Below are 22,702 nucleotides of genomic sequence, written 5' to 3'. Positions count from 1 at the left end.
AGTTTCTGGTGCACCTCGCTTTTTCCTTAGTTCCTTGACATCTCTCACTGTTGGGGAATCTACATTTTATGAAAAAATTAGCTGGTTTTCCGCCTTTAAAGCCGTTGGCTACAGAAGTTCCCAGCGCGTATGTTCGTGATATCTGGATGAGAGTGTCGTAAATCCACTAGCAGATATTGTGTTCCTGCTTGCTCCCAATTGGCCAGGCATGAAGCATGACGCTCATTACTTTACGCATGACAACGCGTGAAGTCACGTGCGAGCAAGTCCATCGGGCCTATGCAGCCTTTCTCAAACACTTTTGCCAATCACAGCAGCGACTTGGGAGAGGCGGGAGGTGGTCACACAACCACAGAAGGTTTGTAAGGCTGGCCCCAAGTCATGCCACCAGTACAACCTGCTCAAGCGCATTTAAGCAGTTTTTTCCCACTAGCAGGTAGCTGGACATTACTCCAGGCCACGCCAGTAAAGGGAGAATAAGCGCTTCGGTGCAAGGACACACGTCTGGAAGTTGTAGAAAGCCCACTTGGTTAAATTACCCGTTGATGTGTCGTCCAAGCCTTACCCTGGCAAGCGCCACTTTTGTAGGGTAGCACTGCCAGGTAGGCACTCTTTCCGGCTAGCAGGCTATGTCACGGGCATTCCTGTCTGCTTTTTTTATCGCCCAGTCGTTTCCTTGTGTCTGGCTCTATCATGCCTCCAGCCTCTTCCTGACCGGTGGCCTGCTGTGCCTGGTCTCCTCCACTGTGGCTTGGTTCCCGCATTCTCCCTGCTGACACTACCATTCAGCCAAACTTACCTGGCGGCATTGGCAGCCGCTTTCGGTGGTTCGCCCGCCAACTACAGCTTTGGCCCAGGCCCGAGCGTGGTCGCTTCGGCTTCTATACCTGGCTACTTGCCGTTCCTGCTAGACCTCGTCACAGCGGCTTTCGGCGGCTCTCTGCTAGGCGCACTTTGCAGCCATGCCTCGCAAGTTCCCGGCTGCGAATTTTCCTGTCCAGTGTGCTTCAAGTGAGCGGGCTGCTACTCATTGTGCCGTGCTGCTCCGTTCTTTTTGGGCTGCGGACCGCATTACTGGCAGCCAGTTCTCCCTGATGTAGTGAAACTGTTGCATGATCTTCGCCAACCATGGACTTGTGTCAACGGAAGCGACTACCTCTTTCCTCCGTGTTGTGCGGCACCCTTCGATTCTGGCCTTTTTAGAGACATCTTCTTGCTGGACATCGCCGCATTGGCCAATTCCCTTGTACCTGAGCCGACATTATTACTTGGCCTCGGACAGCCTCTTTTACTGGCTGGTCTCAGTCTTTAAGAGGAGGGAATGTGAGAATCCAGCACGCCCTCCCCTTTTGCTCCTCGCTCTCCGGCTTACGCGGTTGCTGACGTGTGCGGTGGGAGCACCTGGAACATGACCACCGTGGTTTTGCTGCCAGGCCCTTTAGTCTGGCACGAGCCGTGCATCGGTTTTTTTCTGCGTGGATACGTGTGTTCAAATTTGCCCAGACAACGCGTCTTTTCATTACGTCACGCTATCACACGTCACAGTGCTTCACCGATCCTCATTGGCTGCCCGTGACAGTCCCTTCCACGGTAGCTTGCGTGCGCCTGGCGCCTGCCGCTGCCGGGCAGATGCATACAGGCCGGCGCGAGAGCTAGATGCGCTACTTTAGCAGGCAGCTTCTCGTCTGCGCTATCGGCTGCAGCTCTTTTTTGTGTTAGCCCTAGCGCCTGCCGGTAAGACACTCGGTTGGTCTTGCGGAGTTCACTGCCGGCCCGCAGGCCCGTGACTGTCGTTCGTTTCGTCGGAAGAGCATCCCACCCTTAATCTCAGAGTCGTGGGTTTGGGCTCCACGAAGGGTGCCAGTTAGGTGGAGATAGGTTTGCTAAAGGCTTATCCTATGATGCGGCCGGGAAGGGACGCGATACTTTTAACTGCCGATGCACACAAAGACGCAACGGCCGGGTTCTTTTACTATCCGGCATGGCGCAGAGATGGCACTCAAGGCAGGTCACCAACAAACAGGGGTGCATTTACCAAAGATACAGCACAGTGTGGCGGCAATCGCGGGCTTGCGGACCGGCAGAGAAACTCCGCAAGACCGATCGAGTACGCTATCCTGCGGCGCCATGCAAAGGGGAACCACCGAAGCGCGTGAACCAGAAGTCGCCCGCAAACGCAGAACATGACTTTCTCCATTGCAGCACTGCGAGCATCTCCCAAGCGCGCGGGCGCCGAAGAGTAGCGAACCCATGTGAGAAGGTGTTGTCACAGGCGGCCAGTGAGAGGCGAAGCGTGGAGACGTGTATTGCGGAACATGCCAGTGTATCGTTAAAATATCCTTTGTTTTTTCACCAGCACGATGAGGGACGGCGGGAGAAAAAGAATTACAGCGTATCTACGGAGTGAATATTGATTAGGGGGGCGAGGCCTCGGAGGGTTTTATCTGTAAACCTTTAATTCTTCGTCTGTCTGTCTCTCTGTCTGTCCATCCGTTAGTCCGTTCATCCATCCGTCCGTCCATCCATCCGTTCGTCCGTACATCTGTCTGTCTGTTCGACCGGCCAGCCGTCTGTCTGTGTGTCTCTTTGTCCGTCTGGCTGTTTTTCTGTCTGTTCGTCTGTATGTCTCAAGGTGCAAAGCATTGTTGCATTGCGTATTGGGGAGAGGGAGAACACTAGTCTAGCTTGGGTGAGGGCAGGTGTTGTATTGGCTCAAGGGGGGCAAGTGCCCCTTTTGCACCCCCTTTGACGCCCATGCGCTTGGCTTCTTGCCTATCTACGGCACTGCGAACCTTGCTGTATTTGTATTATCCACAGATGTAGTAGTGAATACGTTATACATGCAGAGTTGGTCAGCGTGCATAAGCTACATACGTCCTAGTGGTCTGATGGGTAAAATGCTAAAAGTAAAGGCAAGGTGCTGCTGCTAGCGGGTGAATTTAATGCGGCTTTCAAACCTTAAGCGAAAAGAATGTTGGACACGATAGGGCTGTTGAACAACCATTCACATCAATTGTCGTGCGCCGCGATTGTAATACGAGGGTAATACGAGAGCAGCACGTAACGCGGGCGTCGCACGTCTTATTTTGATTGCTATCCAGCTCAATTCAGTTGGAGACCACAAAACTTTAGCTGCCTAACTCACACACTTAACGAATCAGCCGAACGCGACAAAAAATTTCAATCCTAACTGGCTTGATGGCAATCGGGAGTGAGAAATTAAGTTCATATATGTAAATAGGAAATCAGCGGAAAAGCCGACGAAGTTCTAAATATGTCCCACTGGTTCAACAAGCCAACGCACTTTGTTTCACTATTACATACCAAGAACGTAAACATAAAATCAAGGCTTCTAGGCGTGACCGGAAAAACTCAGTTTTGCTCGTACCTTTATGTATATAGAAAGAAAATATAACGAAAAAACAAAGCAGCGCTATTGCTCTGAAGCGCGAGCACTGCTCCTACGCAGGTAGTGACTGCTTTTCTCGCAAGACATTTGACCCCAAGATGGCGTACGTTGGCGCAACTCTGCTACACCAACTTCTACGGCGCAGGTAGTGCGCGGCGCACTTCGATGCGTTTTCGTCGGGTGCGCTGTTATTTTATTCACAATGCAATGATGCTTATTCAACCTGAGAAGTTGCAACGATGTCGCAACAAAAAGTGGCCGTACGGCAAGTCTGGCAAAGGCGCACAGGCTCTCGCGCAATCAGAGCGCGGAATTCTTTGTTTTCTTCCGAAGGCGCATACGTGTTGGTGCGTATGCTCCACTGCAATACCCCCTGGGTGCAGAGTAGCCATCCTGGCGACTCGGGGAGTAGGCGCAATGAGGGGTCGTAGTAGGGTCGTAGTAGGGTCGAGACGGTCGACGCGTCCGGTCTCGCGTCCTCGACGGCGCAAATCTGATTATTGTGTTAGGGGCTCGATGACGTAATTCACCGGCGAGGTTGCGTCAATGACACGGTATGGACCATGGTACCGGGCCAGAAGTTTAGAAGAAAGGCCAGGAACGTGCGGGGGCACCAAAAGCCACACAAGGGAGCCACTTCCGACCACCAGGCATGTAGTTGCGGCGGTACAGAATGTTATCTCGCATGGAAAAGTGGGCTGCTTGCCGGCGTAGCGCTCTCCTGGAAGGGACAGCAGACGGATCGGTAAGGTAGTCGAGTAACAAGACAAGGTATGGGTTTTTACGCTGCTCCGAAAGCATGTCAGTGGTGTCGAGTGGTGACAAGGTGGTAAAATGGGGTGACAGAGAAGCCACATCTGGTGTTAATGGCGACCGGATAAGTGCATCGGCATCCGCATGCTTGCAACTGGAACGGTATACGACACGGATGTCGTATACCTGCAATCGAAGTGCCCAACGCCCCAGGCGTCTGAACGGGTCTTTCAAGGTGGACAGCCAACATAGAGCGTGCTGGTCTGTGACTACGTCGAAAGGATAGCCGTAAAGGTACGGGCGAAACTTCGTCGACGTCCAGATTATGGCCAAACACTCCTTATATGTCACGGAGTAGTTCAATTCAGTCTTCGTGAGAGCGCAACTTGCATAAGTGACCACGTATTCGGCTTGGCCCGGGTACCTTTCCGTTGTGCCAAAATGGCACCAAGACCAACGCCACTTGCAATTGGTGCGAATTTCTGTGGACACAGTGGGGTCGTAGTAACGAAGAACAGGTGGTGAGGTCAGCAGGTGGCGCAGCTGGTGAAATGTGGGGTCACATGCAGGTGACCATGCAGATATACCTTTGCTGTTGGAAAGCAGACTCGACAGAGGTGCGATGTTGAACGTGAAGTTGCGCACGACGTGACGCAAGTAGGAGCAGAGACGAACGAAGATTTTTAGGGCTTTCAGTGATGTGGGCATTGGGAAGTCATTGACAGCTCGAAGCTTATCGGGGTCTGGAAGAAGACCGTCTTTTGTGATGACTTGTCCCAAGATAGTTAGTTTTCGTGCTGCGAAGTGGCACTTCTTGGTGTTAAGGTGAAGGCCTCAAGAAGTTAGACACGTGAGAATCTCATGGAGACGACCAAGATGTGTTATGAAATCAGCCGAAAAGACTACGATGTCGTCCAGGTAACACAAGCAAGCTTTCTTCTTGTGGGCACGCAAGATGGTATAGATCATGTGCTCAAATGCCGCAGGTGCGTTGCAGAGCCCAAATGGCATAACTTTGAACTCATATAGGCCATCCGACGTTACAAAGGCTGTTTTAGGGCGATCACATTTAGCCATTGGCACCTGCCAATACCCAGAACGCAGATCCAAGGATGTAAAGTACTAGGCACCTAGTAAACAGTCAAGGGCGTCGTCTATTCGTGGTGGCGGGTAGATATCTTTTTTCGTAAGATTGTTTAAGTGGCGACAGTCCACGCAAAATCGAATGGTGCCATCTTTTTCTTCTTTACCAGAACCACAGGTGACGACCAAGCGCTTCGAGAAGGCTGTATGACTCCACGCTTAAGCATGTCATTTACTTGCTCCGTAATGGCGTGGCACTCTTCGGCGGAAACGCGGTAAGGACGCTGTCGCTGAGGCGAGTGTGAGCTGGTGTCAATAGGGAGTTTTAGTGCTGCGTACCCAAGCGGCTTGCGTACGCAGGACGTTGGGGCGGCTGTATTGCGCATGCGCGAAATCCCAAACAGGTGCGTCGCAAGATCGCTGGGGCGATGGGTCCATGCATCCGCGCGGTCCACTTTCGCAAGAACTCAAGGTATTCGCACTGCATATACTCTAGCCGTCGAGTTAAAATAAGCCAAAGTGCGAGCACTTATAGCGATTACACGGTTTCAGCCAGATTACCAAAGCTAGAATGGCCTGGAACATAAAAACTAAAAAACATATGCCAGCCCCCGACTAGCTGAATAGGTGGCACCATCTAGCGCGGCCATAGTAAAACAGACAACCACAACTTTGTTATTGCAGAAACATTGTGCATTGTACATCTGGTCAAAAACTGCGCAGCGACAATATTACAAATGAGTAACCTTTTTATTCGTTTTCATCTCAAAAATATTACGCGTAAGCTAACATGTTCATGAATGCGGTTGCACGAAGTGTCACAAGATGTCGACACTGTCGTTAAAGTAACCTTGTATTTTCCACTTTTTTGCGTATACCGGATTACTGTACACAATAAAAAAAGTGTTCTGATCACTATGTATGTTTAATTCAACATTTTAAATCATAAAAAGACCTAAATAATACTTACGCGACAAGACGCTATGGCTCTGCGAGCGCGTGTGAACTTCGTGCGGCTTGCGTTTGCGTGCATGCCACCGAGGCGCCATCTAAAAGGCATTCCGGTTGGGTATGGGTTGGGCACGCAACGCCGCGTGCTCCCAAGCCCGCATCGCCCCAAGAGAATGCGTACCTAGCACTGAAATTCCCTATTAGGGAGTTTTAGTACTGCGGGTGTGAGAATAGCGTCCTGTATGACCTCCCTTTATCGTGTGGTATCGTGTGGTATAGGGGAGAGGGAAAAAAGATGAGGAGAAAAGTGGCAAAAAAAGAAGACGCGCAAAAAAAATGGACAAGAGTGGGGGTTTTGGTGATGGCCTATACTGAGTATACGCTATCACCAAAAGTACATCGGACAAACAGAAAGGTGCACCAATAACAGGCTACGCAAGCATGCAAATAATGTGCGGCCTGAAAGTGCGCCCATCTACCTATTCATTGCAGAAACATTGGGGGCGTCTCTTCACGGTGCAGTGTTATCCGCCTCGTGCGCCACTGCTTTGACAGGCACCGGTGGCGCCACCAACTTTGAACAATGGCGAAAAGTGAATCGCGCGGCTCAGCCTTGCGCAAATTGCCCGCGGCTAACCCCCTATTTTCAATTCAGTTTAAATTCTGGTTTGATATTTTTACTACCGCTGCTGCTTCGCTAGACAGCGATGCCGTTTGTCAAGTTGATGGTTTATTTTATTTGTTTGAAATTTACGGGCCCATTATTTATTGCTGTGCACGAGCTCAGTGTAATGGATGCGTTTCTAACGTGCATGCATTGAATATGTTTGCGTGAACAGCTAACACTAATAAATAACAGCTGTCGCAACATAAAAAGGTCTTCTTGTTTCGTTGAACCCCCTGAACATTACAATAACAAAGCAGATTATTGCAGTATGCATGCTTAGGAATCACACAAGACACACAACTTCAAGTTCGTCCAGCACTTCCAACTTCGTCTAGCTAATTATTAATAAGAACAACAAACGGAAAGCCAATTAACACCACACGCTTCACACATATGGATAATAATTTACGAAACACTAGATGGAAAAATTGACCAACAAACATTTACAGTTTTTTTTATTTTACAACCATAGAATAATCATGACGAACTTCAACCAGCATTACAATCACGTACTTCTGAACATATATTCACTAACATTGTTGGAGCCACAATTCTCTATCAAATGCATTTGTAAATAAGCACAAAAAACAGGTTTATACAGGAGTCACTGATCCCGTTATTAGAGTGGCAATCGCCGGGCTGATTCCAAGGGCCGACGTATCCCCCCCCCTCCCGAAACACACTACGAGAGCACGGACAATTCAGAATTGGTCCATTTGGCGCACCAGCAAACGCTGGCTGTGGTCCAAGAAAAGAGGCAGAGCCAAGATTTGATAACAAAACAAAAATATATTCTCAAGTACGACAGAACAAACAATACACAAACATGCACATTTTGCAATAATTCAATGCAATACTTCACCAATCACAAGATACTCAAAATAACGCGCTATGTAAAACAAGATACCCTCAAAGCAGCGCGCACAAACAACAACACGTGCTACAATGCAATATCTCATCCATTAACAAACCAATACACTTATAGACTAAAATGTTCGTCAAACGAATGCTGTCCAAAGTTTTTGAAGCGAAGCTTGAATGTTTCTCTTCAAGGAAACACTCACTCAAAGTCCGGCGCTGGTTGTCGACCGTTGCACCCGAGGTTTCTCTTCCAGGGACTCTCGCGTCGTCAAATGTCGGCAGTTCCATAACAAAACTTCTTCGCCGGTAACACGTCGGCCACTCACGCCCGGTGACTGCAGAACAGGCGGTACACACACACACTCAACTTCTGCTTGTAAGACAAGCCTCACACGCTGGCGGAAAGACACTCTTCATCTCCTCTTAGTCAGAGTAGAACCAGCATTCGACTGACGGCGGCAAACACTCTTCATCTGCTGATCATCACCATCCACTGCTCGCTTATATACATTCGCCCTGGATTTCGGAAGTTTCGTCGGTGCGCCGCACAGCCAAAACTGGGAAAGGAGCGAAACTTTTCTTGAAATTTCCGTGACACTTGACGCAACCACAGAGCGACTCACGCCTTCCTTCTCGATGTTCTGGAATTCGCTCGGCGATAGATGCAAGGAGGTTGGTTGGCTGGTGGCGGCGCCTTCGAGGGGGAGAGAAAGCGTGCGTCCAGCGTATTTTTGATACTTGTTTCTTCTTTACGCCGGCTACCTTGGCACCTCATTTTCACGCAGCGGTTGAAATTCAGAGGCGCGCGCTGTGTTGAGCGCTCGTTTGTGACAACAGGAAGTTCGCGCAGGTGGCATTCATGATCATCATCAGCCTGATTATGTCCACTACGTCTCACGTTGCACCAGTCAACTCGCTCCTGTGCTTGCTGCTATCACTCTATACCACGAACTTCTTAATCTCACTTGCCCACCTAACTTTCTATCTCCCCCTAATCCTATTGCCTTCTCTGGGAATCCAGTCAGTTATCCTTAATGACCAGTGGTTATCCTGCTTATGCGCTACATGCCCGGCCCTTGTCAGTTTCCTCTTCTTCATTTCAACTATGATATCCTTAACGCCAGTTTGTCCTCTAATCCACTCTGCCCTCGTCTTGTCTCTTATGGTTCCGCCTATCATTTTCCTTTCCTTCGCTCACTGCGTCATCCTCAATTTAGGCGGAATCCTCTTTGTAAGTCTCCGGGTTTTTGCTCCGTTGCTGAGTACCGGCAAAATGAAGCTGTTATATACCTTCTTCTTGGGGGATAATAGCAATGTACCAGTCATGATTCCAGAGTGCTTACTAAGATTTGAATAGGAAATGCGCACGCGTGTAGTATGTACACATCGTATGCTAGATTCTCCTCTGGTAGGTGCAAATCCATATGACATGGATGCTAGAATTAAGGTTTGTGGAATAGCGATTATGTGCTCACTCACCTTTGTGAAAAGACCATTCAAATCGCACTTCTATATTAGACAATGCAACAACAATAAAAAAACACTTGTTACCGCACACTGGTGTCAAGTAGACCAACGCCTCCTTTATTTCTTTGAATGCCTAGCAAACGCACACTAATCAACGGCAGCCGTTGGTCTGCCTTAGTTGAAAGAGTGTTCGCGATGCAACGCTGCATGATGGGTAGCGCTCCTTGCGTAACTCGTCCTTCCGAGCGCTTTTCCAAAGAGATGCGATAGACATGTTACCCACTCCGACATGATACGTCCGTCAGATTTGTTTCTTCGTGGTCCTTTATTGTGGCTCGACGCAACGCCGCCGCCGCATGACGCGGAGCGCATGAAGTAGCGTTGCACTGATGCTTTCCTAATGGTTGACAGCATAGCGCCATGAAAGTTAACACGCTATCTTAAAACACCGTATCTTTTACAGAACCAGCGTGACCGCCAACATCATGAACACGAAGTTCTAGGGGCTTTAAACACAAGGAATTCTAAACGCTGCCCCATAGATCAGTTCACAAGTGAACAAAAAAATGCATTGTATGATTTCCTTGAAAAAAAAAAAAGACTAGCTGCGCAAACTTGAAGGAAAATGGGAAGGTAGACAGGAAAGAGCGCAGACTACCAACTGTTTCTAGTTGTTTCCTGAAGCCAACATATACGCATGATACGCCGCGCTTCCACGATGCGCACAAAACACGCCACAATCTAAACTGCATATTCGCAAGATGTACACTCTTATTTTATCTATTACTTATCTTTTTTTATCTTTTTATTGCACCAAGCATCATCGAAAGCGTGAACATGTGAAAGCGTACTCTAAATAGTTTTTTAACTTTAAGCATGGAATAAAATAATAAAGCAACATTTTTATAGTCGCCCTAAGCAGCGCCAGTTGAGCAAACCCTATGAAGCAGTACGCCGAGAAAGTCAAAGAAAACTTTATAAAGCATTGGATAGCGTCACATGGAAAGTAAAACAGGAAAAACAACTGCGCATTAATAAAAAGGCCAACAACAGTACAGAAGAAAAAAATGGAAAAGAACACAATGCAAGGTGTTACCCGCAACAATAAATATGACCCTGTGGGAAGACTATATATTTGCATGACTGTGTAGGAAGACTGATTTGCATCGTGAGGTACGGCATACTCATTCATTCATTCTTGACTTCCATTGTAAAGATTCCTATACAACGGCAGGGGCCAAGAAAAAAGCTGCTCTCGGCAGCTTGAGGAGCTCTTGGACCCCGTTCTCTAAGGTGGCAGCAGTTAACTAATGTGTCAAAATACGCGCTTAGGTTCAGGTTTTAAAAAGACCGTTTTCATGAAAATTTCTCACAACCGTAACACTCTTCATTTTGCATATTCAGCCAATAATGTTTTTTGCTGGAGGTACAACACTACAAGTACCTTGGTCTTTGGATTTCGAATGACCTTAACTGGACGAGACATATTAACACTGTAATAAGCTCGTGCAATTACAAATTATTTTATCTTAGACGAGCTCTTAAGCACTCCACTCCCGCCGTTCGCCTTGTTGCATTTAACGCAATTGTTCAACCTACTTTAGATTATGCATCCATAATTTGGTAGCCTTACACCAGAAAAAATATCAACGAAATGGAAAAAATTCAAAAGAGAGCTGTCAGGTTTATTTATAACAGTTTTGGTCGTACTTCAATAACATGTTTATTAGCAAAAGCTAACCTCCCAACACCTACACAAAGAAATAAAGAATTAAGATTGAAATTTTTCTTTCAGTTAGTTAAAGGTTATTTTAAGTTAGACTTATCACATATACTTCATTTGTCCACAGGATATACCACAAGGCAGAGGCATGCCTTTACAATAACCCCATTTTTCATCCGTAATAACACATTCAAGTATTCGTTCTTCCCTAGGACAATTACCGAATGAAATAACCTTAGTAACGAAGTTGTTTCCCAGTCATCCTTGAACCTTTTTGCTGCGCAGCTCTAGCAGTGAGTGTCTAATTTCTATGACATGTGCTCCTGTTGTTTATTTCAATCACTGTAACTATTCTCCACTTGTGATCATCTTGAATGTAGCGCTCATTTCTCTATATGTTTCATGCCGGTTTATTACAAACCACTGTTCTTTTTTTTTGTTCTGAAAGTGTGTAAATGCCTTACCTGTTTTATACTTATTTGTTTGCCAATTTGTAAATTTATCAAATGTATATCCACCCTGCCAAAACCTTATGTTAGGGTTGCAGTATTCATAAATAAAATAAAAATAAATAAGTATGACATCAACACTGATTACCAATTATACAAAACAAGCAGAAATAAATACAAAAAAAATACAATGAGGGATTTTCTCCTCCATGACCTCCAACCCACGCGAAGGCTAGGCGATGGGCTAGATCAGAAAACGACTAGAGGAGAGGGTGATATACCACCAAGTCGGTCGCATCTGGCTGGCATTGATAAAATAGTGAAAGCGTTGAGTGGAGGCGCAAGGCCAATTAAGGAGTGGTGTTTCAACTGCAGCACAATCGTGCGCGTACAGTAGCATCGTCAGTGTTGCCGTCGTACTACCGCCACCCATGATGTAGAACCTGTTTTCCTTATCGCGTCAAAAAACTGCCGCGACGCCAAGAGCGATACACGCAGCTGACTGTCAAGGAAAACAGCGGCCTTGTAGGAGGCCATCTTTCACAGCAACCAATGAACAAAAATTCACGCCTGAAGCATTGCCGTTGATGCGATGGCAGGGGCGCGAAATCAGAGCTCATAGTCCGACCGGCCTTTAGAGAATTTTGACGTTACGGAACTTTGAAGTTACAGAATCTTCCTCATTACCACAGATGTCTATCAATCCCTGCAGGTCTTCCTTTTTATCGGCTATTAATACTATATCATCTGCATACATCAATGCGGGTAATGACTGTTGAATGTGTTTTCCTTGCTTGGCAAAAAAGAGGCTGAAGCCGAGTTGACTCCCCTCTAATTTGGCTTCTAGCCCCTGTAGATACAGCATAAATAACAAAGATGACAAAAGACATTCCTGTCGGAGCCCGCGCGCTGTGTCTCTATGCGTTCAGCAGCCTGTTCTTCCCATTTTCAACAATCTTGTTGTTTTTATAGATATCCTTTAGAATATTAGTTATTCCATCTTCCACATCTAGTGTGTCCAATATTCCAAAGAAGTCTTCTTGAATCATGCTATCCTAATCACCCTTGATATCTAGAAATGCCAGCCACAGGGGCTTGTGTTTTTTTTTCACAATTTCGATACACTGCATCAATGAAAACAGATTGTCCTCCAACCTCCTTCATTTACGGAACCCATTTTGTAGTTCTCCCAGCACCCCCTCATTCTCCATCTATGTCTGTAGTCTTTCTTTCACGATCTGCATCACCAGCCTGTAAACTACTCATGTCGCTGTTATATGATGGTAGTTGTTATGAGCTTTGTCCCCCTTTCTTTTATAGATCATGCTCATCCTGCTTAGATTCCATCCATTGGGGGCTTCACCATTCATTATTGCTTTGCTCACTGCCTCTCCTAACGTTTGCTTAGAGTTCGGTCCTTTTTTCTTTATTCGCATAATTGGGATGCCATCAAGGCCTTTTCATGTGCTATTAGAGACCCTTTCCTCTGCCCTTTCCCATTCTCGCTGTTCCAGTGGGGCCACTGTGTTAATTGATCCATTCTCATCTGGTACGGTTCATGCAGCACTTTTTTGGTGTTTAAATTTTCCTGTCATCAAAGTTTTTATATTGCTACGGTATGAGCCGGGCTGTAGTATGTGCCGAGTAGGTAGAAGAGGAAGACGACGTTGTCTGGTGCGGCCTGAGGACTCCATCTTTACCGCGACTGCCGAACTTCATCCTCATCCTTTAAATAACTCCATCTATCCTTTAATTCAATCGTAACAGTTTTGTGGTGGAGGCGCTGGGTATTCAACCAAGCAACATGACGCTTCAAGCGCCTGATCTACGACGAAGCCGCCGCCTTGCTGGACTGCCCCCGTTACCACTGGCAGCTGAGATGTCTCACGGCGAAAAAGGAAAGCGGATCCCCGCAGCTTCAGACCTTCTACCAGTCCCAGCAGCACCGCTAGTACCAGGTTCGCGTGTGGCTGGTCCCTGGTTGCATCAGGATCTGGTAGTGCCTCGCACATTCGGTGGCGAATCTGGCGAGGATGTGGATGCCTGGCTCACACACTACAAACGGGTGAGCAAATACTACCAGTGGGACGCGGTGACCCAGCTGACCAATGTAGTATTTTTTTAACGGACACAGCACTCGTGTGGTACGAGAACCACGAAGATGCTCTCACGTCATGGGATCGCTTCGTTTCCGAAATAAGAGCATACTTCGGAGACCCCGTAGCTAAGAGAAAGCAGGTGGAACAAACGTTACTGCAGAGAGCTCAGATCCCAGGAGAGACGTGCACGACCTAAGTCGAGGCAATCTTGAAGCTCTGCAAGAGTGTCAACCCTTCTATGTCAGAGGAAGACAATGTTGGCCACCTGTTGAAGGGCATTGCCGAGGACGTGTATCAGTTCCTCATCAGCAAAGACAGCCTTGCTACGGTAACCAACGTCATAAGCCGCTGTCGCACATTCGAGACCCTGAAGATGCTACGTATCACCCCGAAGTTCGGTCGCCTACGGAATGTAACCACCGTGGCAAGTGTTGACAAATACACGCCGCTTGATCTCGTGTCGACAATACGCCAGATCGTTCGAGAAGAGCTCACTCGACACGCTCGCCCGACGCCGTACGAAGCTACACCCGCACCGCCTCCCTCTCGCCCTTCCGTGTCAATTGCCGCAGCAGGCAACGATGACTGCAACTACAGGCTACCCTCACCACAGAGGTCACAGTGCAATAACTACCCGCTGCCGAGGTACGAAGACCGATTCAGTTACCCCCATCAGCCAGCCAACAGCTATTACGACCTGAACGAAGATGTACCCGTACCACCACCACGTCAGCGCAATGCCTTCCAGGAGTACAGTGCATACCGCCAAGCTCCTGTGTGCTACCGTTGCGGTATCGCCGGGCATATAGCTTGGTTCTGTCGTCGACAGAGAGAGCCGACATTCCGATATCGTTCCCCATCAGAGTTTCCGCCAGCGGGCACTGGTCACAACAACGGTCATTGGCCCGCCTGTTCCAGGAGTACCTCCTCACTGCGGGGAAATCACCGTGGCAGTTCTCCCGCTTCTGACCGCTGTTTGACGCCTCCATCTGGCTGGCTGCATCGTTCTCCTTCGCCGGGACGACGCCTGTGATCACCGCCGCCGCCGGGAAACTAGCCAGCGCGACCGATGGAGGTGAGGTCGCACAACAGGATTTGCCTCAGATGCATCCGCCAGTTATAATGTACAAGAACAAGATACGTGTGGAAATAGATGGCTTTTGTACAAGTGCTTTGGTGGACACTGTTGCTACGATATCAGTTATGAGTATTTCTTTCAAAAGTCGCATTGGCCGCAAAGTTATGTTTTCTTGGGGCGAATCAACAAGGTTTCGTGGTGTTGGCGGGCAAGTACTTCATCCTGTCGGAGTTTGTGCCGTCAATGTCTCATTGGCAAGAAAGGTGTTCCCAACAGAGTTTCTTGTGCTGCAACGTTGTACACACGATGTGATTCTCGGTCTTGACTTTCTCCAAGATTGTGGTGCTTTCGTCGACTGTAGAAGTGGTTAACTTTCCGGCAGTGGTGACATTGTTCCTGCCCTCGTCGATGAGGCGCCGCAGGCCGCGAAGGACGCTCTGATTGTTTCCGATGAGCTGACAGGGCCGCCATGGTCAATGAGGTGAGTTGCGGTGTTCGCCCAAAAATCTGCCACATCTTTTGACGCCGTCATTGAACCTGCCATCGTTCAATGTGCTAAGAAAGGCATACTCGTCCGTCGTTGTTTGGTATCTGTTGATAAAGGAGCAACTTTTCTTTGGGCACTGAACTGTTCGCCAATGCCAGTTGTGCTCCCTCGAGGAATGAAGCTTGGCGTCTTCGATGATTCCACTGAAGGTTCTGTAGCGGTCGTTAACAACGATGAAAGCGAGAAAGGTACAGTCTCTGGCAAGCACAGTTTCTCTTACGAGTCTCACATCCTAGGCATGATTAGCGCCACTTTGCGGTCACACGAGCAGCAGACGTTACGCCATCTGTTGATGCGACATGCTTCTGTGTCTGACTTTCGCCAAGAGGAGAAGCCACTACCTTTACCATGTTCTCGCGCTCACCATAGGATTGACACCAGCACTGCCCATCCGATCCGACAAAAGCCTTACCAAGTATATATCGTCATCAGAACAAAAAGTTATTGCCAACCAGGTTCAGGAAATGCTGAAGAAGGGTGTCATTGGAAAGTCGTGTAGCCCGTGGGCAGCACCGGTCATCTTGGTTAAGAAGAAAGATGGTGCCTTGCGGTTCTGCGTTGATTACAGAAGACTCAACGCCGTGACCAAAAAAGATGTATATCCGCTGCCGAAGATTGACAATGTTGTTGACTGCTTACACTCGGCTTCGTACTTTTCTTCAATAGACCTACAATTAGAATATTGGCAGATACCTATGCACCATTCAGACAAGGAGAAGACCGCATTCGTGACGCCTGATGGACTGTACCAATTCAATGTGATGCTGTTTGGGCTTTGCAGCGCCCCCGCCACTTTTGAAAGGTTTATGGACTCTGTCCTTTGTGGTCTTGAATGGGAGGTGTGCTTACGCTACCTGGATGACGTCGTTATTTTTCGGTGTACCTTCGAAGATCACAACGTCCGTTTAAGCCTTGTTTTAGAGTGTGTCGGAAAGGCTGGCTTGATTTTGAACTGTAATAAGTGCCGGTTTGGTGAACGACAAGCTTTAGTCCTCGGTCACCTAGTTGACAAAGATGGTGTCAGTCCGGATCCCCGCAAAATAGAAGCAGTCGGCACATTCAAACCACCCCAGACACTGAAGGGACTTCGCAGCTTCTTGGGCCTATGTTCCTACTTTCGCCGCTTTGTGCCCCGATTCGCGGACGTAGTACACCCACTCAGGAGCTTGTTGCGAAAAGACAGCCCATTTGAATGGACACCTGTTTGTGATGCCGCATTTACTGAACTGAAATTTCTACTAACATCTGAGCCTATTCTTTGTCAATTTGATCCTTCTGCTCCTACAGAAGTGCACAGTGACGCAAGTGGAATGGTCATTGGAGGTGTACTTGTTCAGCGCCATGATAATGCAGAGCATGTTGTTGCTTATACGAGTCGATCTCTAAGCAAGGCTGAAATGAATTATACGGTGACATAGCAAGAATGTTTGGCGGCTGTAATTGCCATTCAGAAGTTTAGATGTTACCTCTACGGTCGTTTATTCACGATTGTGACAGACCATCATTCATTATGTTGGCTTGTTACCCTCCAAGACCCTTCTGGCCGCCTTGCTCAATGGGCTTTACGCCTTCAAGAATTTGACTTCAGCATTTCGTACAGAAATGGACGACGTCATTGGAACGCTGATTGCCTTTCTCGCCTACCTATGACCACGACGGAGGGCAGTGCAGATACCCTTGACATCTCTTTTGCTGTGGTCTCTCACACGTTTTCTAACGCCAATATCTTCAAACGAGAACGATTGAATGATTTATCTTTAGGCCCTTTGTTCGTTAACGCTCGGAATCTCAGAGGCAGTAGTCGCTTTTGCATTCGTGATGGACTGTTGTGGAAAACGAATTACTCAGCAACCGGCGCATGTTATTTACTGGTTGCACCTCAAAGTCTTCGATGCGACGTTCTCCGTACTATGCACGATGATCCAACGTCGGGACACCTTGGGTTCATTCGCACCGCTGGGCGCGGGTTCGAATCCCGGCTGCGGCGGCTGCATTTCCGATGGAGGCGGAAATGTAGGCCCGTGTGCTCAGATTTGGGTGCACGTTAAAGAACCCCAGGTGGTCTAAATTTCCGGAGCCCTCCACTACGGCGTCTCTCATAATCATATAGTGGTTTTGGGACGTTAAACCCCACATATCAATTGGGTTCATTCGCACCCTGCAACGAGTGCAGCAGCGTTTTTACTGGCCCCGAATGCGAGATTTTACGAAACAATACGTCTCGAGCTGCGAGAATCGCCAGTGCCACAAACGACCTACCTGTGCACCACACGGCCTTCTTCATCCCGTAGAACCGCCTACTACGCCTTTCGAGCAAGTGGGCATCGACCTATTGGGCCCGTTCCCGCGATCTTCGAACAAAAACCGCTGGATAATAGTGTGCGTCGACCAGCTTACCAGATACGCCGAAACCGCTGCGATACCATCTTCTACAGCTGATGGCGTCGCTGCCTCTTAATTACGCTCTGTTGTTTTTCGCCATGGTCCACCTCAAGTAATCATCAGTGACCGTGGTCGCCAATTCATCGCGGACGCTGTGGAAGAATTGCTTCGCCTCTGCACTTCACAGTTCAGACATTTGACACCATATCATCCCCAGACGAATGGTCTTGTAGAATGTACCAATCGAACTCTTACTAACATGCTCGCAATGTACGTCGCATCCAATCACAAAAACTGGGATGAAATCTTACCATTTATTACTTATGCATACAATACAGCGAAGCACGAGACCACTGAATTCACGCCCTTCTACCTGCTCTACGCTCGATCACCACGCAGCTCCCTTGATACAATCTTCCCATTTAAGCTCCATACCGATGAGTCCGTGGCCGAAACGTTGTGCCGGGCTGAAGAAGCCCGCCAAATTGCTCGCTTGCGCACACTGGCATCACACGATTGCTCCGAGCAACTGTACGATCAAGGCCATGATGCCATTTCATTCCGCAAAGGTGAATTCGTGTGGTTGTGGACCCCCCAACGAAAACCTGGTTTATGTCAGAAGTTTTTACCGCAGTACACAGGCCCCTACGTCATTGTAGATCGCTTGACTGACTTGACGTACGTTGTGGCACGCTTGACGACACCTTCTCGTCGGTCAAATCGAACGCAGTTGGTGCACGTGGCTCGCGTCAAGAAGTTTCATCCCTCCAGTGACATAAACTCGCCCAGCGGGCTTCGTCTGTGAACCGGGGATTGCTACAGTATGAGCCGGGCTCTAGTATGTGCCGGGTAGGTAGAAGAGGAAGACGACGTTGTCTGGTGCGACCTGAGGACTCCATTTTTACCGCGACTGCCGAACTTCATCCTCACCCTGTAAATAAATCAACCTATCTTTTAATTAAGCTGTAACAATATATTCCGTTGCCTGATCCCCTTCTAGTCTAACCCATTGAACTGCACTCTAAAAAAATATCGAGTAAAACAGGTGTCTTTTTGTCCCACAACAATAATCGTCATCAGGCTTGCGTGGGCTTCCTTTCTTGAAAACTCGGCGCTGGCCACTTTCCTATCGAGAATGCAATGTAACCCTGATAATGGGCATGTAGATCGTGACCGGAATGTACCGTGCGTGGGGCGATAGCGCAAAGACGAAACACAATATAGATGACGATTGTTGTTGTGGGACAAAAAGACACCTTTTTTACTTGCTCTTTTTTTGGAGTGGGTAGTTATAAACCTCTGTTCTATGCTTGTCCTTTTACTCAGAGAATTGAGATGGTTCCAAAACTTTGCAGCTGCCTCTCTATCTTTTTGTTTACTTTCGCCATTCATTGGGCCCTTTTACTTCTAATCTTTTCTCTGATCAAATCGGATGCTTCTCTTCTGCAGCTCGAAACGTTATCCCATTTTGTATTGACATCATCTTGCGGTTTACCTTTCTGTTTAGCATACCCGTGTGCCCTGGAAACTTCCTGATGTCTTACTATAGCTCTCCTAACCTCCTCGTCCCACCAGCCCTTGGGATTGTGTCTCCTTTTCTCGGTTGATTTGACTCATAGCTTAGCAAGCTATATTTTAAAGAATTGAGTTGTATTTGTGTACGTTCACTCTGTTTTAGTATCCTTGGTGATTATTGTCTCAATATCTTTAGTTGCTATTTTTATTTGCCTTTCTGCATGAATATTACCGTGTGGTTGCTCATAATGCCTCCTTTCCATTTCCATTTCTTTTCGAAAACTCAGCTTGATACGTTCGTGATCACTACCTAAACTTATGCACCCATATTCATCCGTGTTTATCCCTCTGAGCCGATGATACATCATATGTGACATCATTGCGTAATCTATCATCGACTGCAGGTTTCCCACCTCCCATGTTATCTGCACTTCGCATCTCCGGTACTGTTGCAAACAATAAAATCATGCCTTCTACACACATTCATTAGCATTCGGCCTGTTGGGTCAGTATATCCATTCATATCTTCTATGTGCGCATCATATCACCTAATATAATTACTTCACACTCTTCTCCTAGTTCGTCAATGTCATTTTCAATACACTGTTTCATTTCTTAGTTTCCCTCTCTGGCTTTTGCCCCTATCCACAAGTATACAAAACCCAGGAGCGTCATCTGCCCTGCCACTGTCCCTTTTGGCCATAAATGTTCGCTGCACTCCTGCTTGACCCTTTGCCAGTCTGTACTTTTATGAATGACTGCCCCAATACCACCCTCTATCTGCTGCCTTCTGTTATATTACATTATTCCCATGCGTAGTCTGGATTGCTAGGTGGTTGTTCCATGTCCCTAAGATGTGTTTCTACAAACTCATACACCATCAGTTTCTCCTCCCTTAGTTATTCTATCTTTCTTCACTTCAAGCTATTCCTGCCACCCTGCATGTTAATGTACCGTATGTCTGAATTGGCTCTGCCCTCGTGCCTACGTTGATTTCTCCCCAGACTATACGTGTCGTAGATCTTGGTGCCACTTTAGAATTGTATCTGTCTATACCACCTGTCAATGAGTCCCCCTGGTTGTTTTCCTTGTTACTAGCTGTCCTGTACCCCGAAGGACCCGCATGCCCTTCGCAGTTTCTTATCCGCACGAGGAATTGCGTGGTCCCTTACCTCTCGCTACTCAGGTACACGTGGGTACAAAAGAAATGTTCTGGTGTCTCTCATTTCTTGTAGCTACTGTACAGCCGAGAACGCAACATCTGGGCATGATGAAAACACGCAACACATACAAAGTAGAACAGGGCACGCTGAAGCACAAAACTGTTCACGCAGAAAGAAGCCTCCACAGATATCGACGCACAGCGACATGCACAGGATATGGAGGTTACGGGAGTGACACGAGCGGGCATGCAGTGAGTGAACCCGGATGCGACAGCAGCGCCACATTTGTCGCTGGCAGTGGCGGCGCCACGCAACGCCGCTCAGTTTTGCAACTTACTTAGCTCTAGAAACGGTGGCGGCGGCGTACTGAACTGCAATACCGCAAGGCGAGATGGCGCAGGTAGTCCTATCATCATCAATAAAGGCCGCATTTTTTGTTGCAGGTGGGGGGCTCGCTGCTGGTTCGCGCTGCTTTCTTCCTCTGCTATTATTTTTTTTCGTTGCTAAATCGCGTTTCGCGTCTGTAATTATCATCCGTTGGTCTAGCTGGCCTCGACTGGAATAAACGTCAATCAAGTAAGGTTTGCATCGTTTATTGCGAATGTCCAAGCCGGTACAACCAATGTATACGGTCAGGTCCGAACAAAAGAAGTCACTCATACACACCGAAAGCTTTCAACCCATGTGTAAAGACTCTTGAAACCTAACAAGCATATGCATATAACTGAACATCGAGATCGCTGAATGAACGTTGCTCTCATTGTGTTGCGGCGTTCGAGTTTAATAGCGTAGCGTGGCTTCAGGACAAGGGTCCGATTCTGCCGTCAGTTGCGGTGCTTGCCCTGTAGTGTTTATCTTGAAGTGAAGTGAATGCATGATGTGGAATCGGGAAGAAAGCTTGCACATTGTCTATCAATAGCTCACGCAGTGAGAGCAATGTAGTTTCGCTAAATTTGTTGAATAAGCAATTGCGGATGCATGCAGTTCTGAATTTTTCTCGCTCTGCAATGCTACAATGAGTAATTCACAATTGTGCAATGTCGCGTCGTGTCGATAGGGTAGGCACTAGTTTTTATTCTCAACCGTTAGCCCATATCATAGGTAATATGTATTTAGGTGATGGGCCTAAAATAATTCAGACTTGCTACATTTATTGTTAGATTCAAGTTACACAGTTACTATAGCTAGAATTTCTCGTCGCAGGTGATGACCGGTCTGCTGAGTATGCAGCGAACATGTATGCTAAAGGAACAGTTATGTGGTGTGTGCTTGCACACCGAAAAGGCCCAATTTTAGAAAGTAAGCTTTAGGCATGCATTGTACAATTTTGTTGTTTGTACATCTTTGCTGGTGCTTTTACAGTGCTTTGTCTGCTCAGCCCTGAGCACAATCTCTTTTCTGCCTAGACATATCGATAGAAGTTGAGCCCTCTCTTGCAAGCAAGCACTCTTAGTGTCAATTGGTGGTACATGATGTGAATCTATCCAAGTACTGGATCAATAAAGGTCACATTTATTACACACTTGTTATCGTGTTTACTTTTTCAGTATACATGTGCTTGAAAGCTGAAGTTATTTACTCCCTGCTACTTTTAGAGGTTACTTGAAATACATACTATCTTGATGTGTGGCCATGTATAAGTCAAGATCATGTACGTTTCAACAACCTGTGCGAGTTCCTAAATTTTTTCTTCATGACGGTAGTGCAGAGAATTTCACTTCGTAGTGGTAGACACTATAGGTATGGCAACTTAATTTAAACAGAAGCAGATGTGTTCAAGAAAGTCTGGGACGTTACTCTGCTATCGGGAAAAAAAAAAACAGTACCGCATCCAATCTACACAATCTTGCTCTTCACGACAGCATTCACGTCTTTGAGGAAGCTGTGCTGCAAGTGCTCATCACATTTATGAGTTATTATTTTAGGAGCCTATTGACTATATGTGCAAAGCTAAAGCAATTGAGTGCAGCCTTATGAGCTTTGGCACATTATTTTGTAAAGTTGTATGAACTAAACACAGTTAATTAAGACAAAACAGTTCTGGGCGTTGTTTGTAAACTGTCACAAGGCACAACTAAATGTTGGAAAGCCTGTTGATGCCCCTCACTGCGGCGGTGTTCGTTTTGTAATGCAAATAATAATTTCTGACGATTCACATGCCAACTATGAAGTGATCGTGAGTTGTGCAGTAGTGGGCAAATTTAGATTGATTCTGGCTTCCAGGGGTTAAACAAATGACATCGTAGCCTCGAAGGAGACAAAACGGCTTGTCGAAACATTTACTCTGACACCTCATGTTCATATGTTTTTCAAATTTTCAAGCTTACATCTTTTAAGGGTCAGTTTAGTTCACCTTAACCAATGGGAACTGGTTCACAACTGTGCACGACAAGTTCAGAACTTGTGCAGCACGAGCTTAGAAGTGCGGCATCACAAGTGAATGACAAGGTGCCGACAAGGTGGAATCCTTATTTTTGTTGGCTCACTTTATTGAGGTACAATTGTCTTGGCAAAACAAGCCGCGTTTGTAGAGGTGGGTACGGTACCTACGTTTA

General features: G+C 47.2%; 1 protein-coding gene across 3 annotated transcripts in view; it reads left to right on the top strand.

The window, feature by feature from the left end:
* Positions 1-22,702, top strand: part of Duox (dual oxidase) — a 545,810-nt gene that overhangs the window by 138,534 nt on the left and 384,574 nt on the right. The window contains exon 3 of one of the 3 annotated variants that reach the window (XM_037429311.2): positions 21,351-21,446. The exons of the other annotated variants lie outside the window; for them this stretch is intronic. Coding sequence (XP_037285208.1) covers positions 21,351-21,446 — 96 coding nt within the window. The remainder of the gene's footprint in view (positions 1-21,350; positions 21,447-22,702) is intronic. 3 annotated transcript variants of the gene reach the window in all.

Source organism: Rhipicephalus microplus, chromosome 1 (genome assembly GCF_043290135.1).
Source record: "Rhipicephalus microplus isolate Deutch F79 chromosome 1, USDA_Rmic, whole genome shotgun sequence".
NCBI lineage: Eukaryota > Metazoa > Arthropoda > Arachnida > Ixodida > Ixodidae > Rhipicephalus > Rhipicephalus microplus.
Note: the sequence above shows the minus strand (reverse complement) of the source record. Positions and strands in the feature narration are given on the sequence as shown.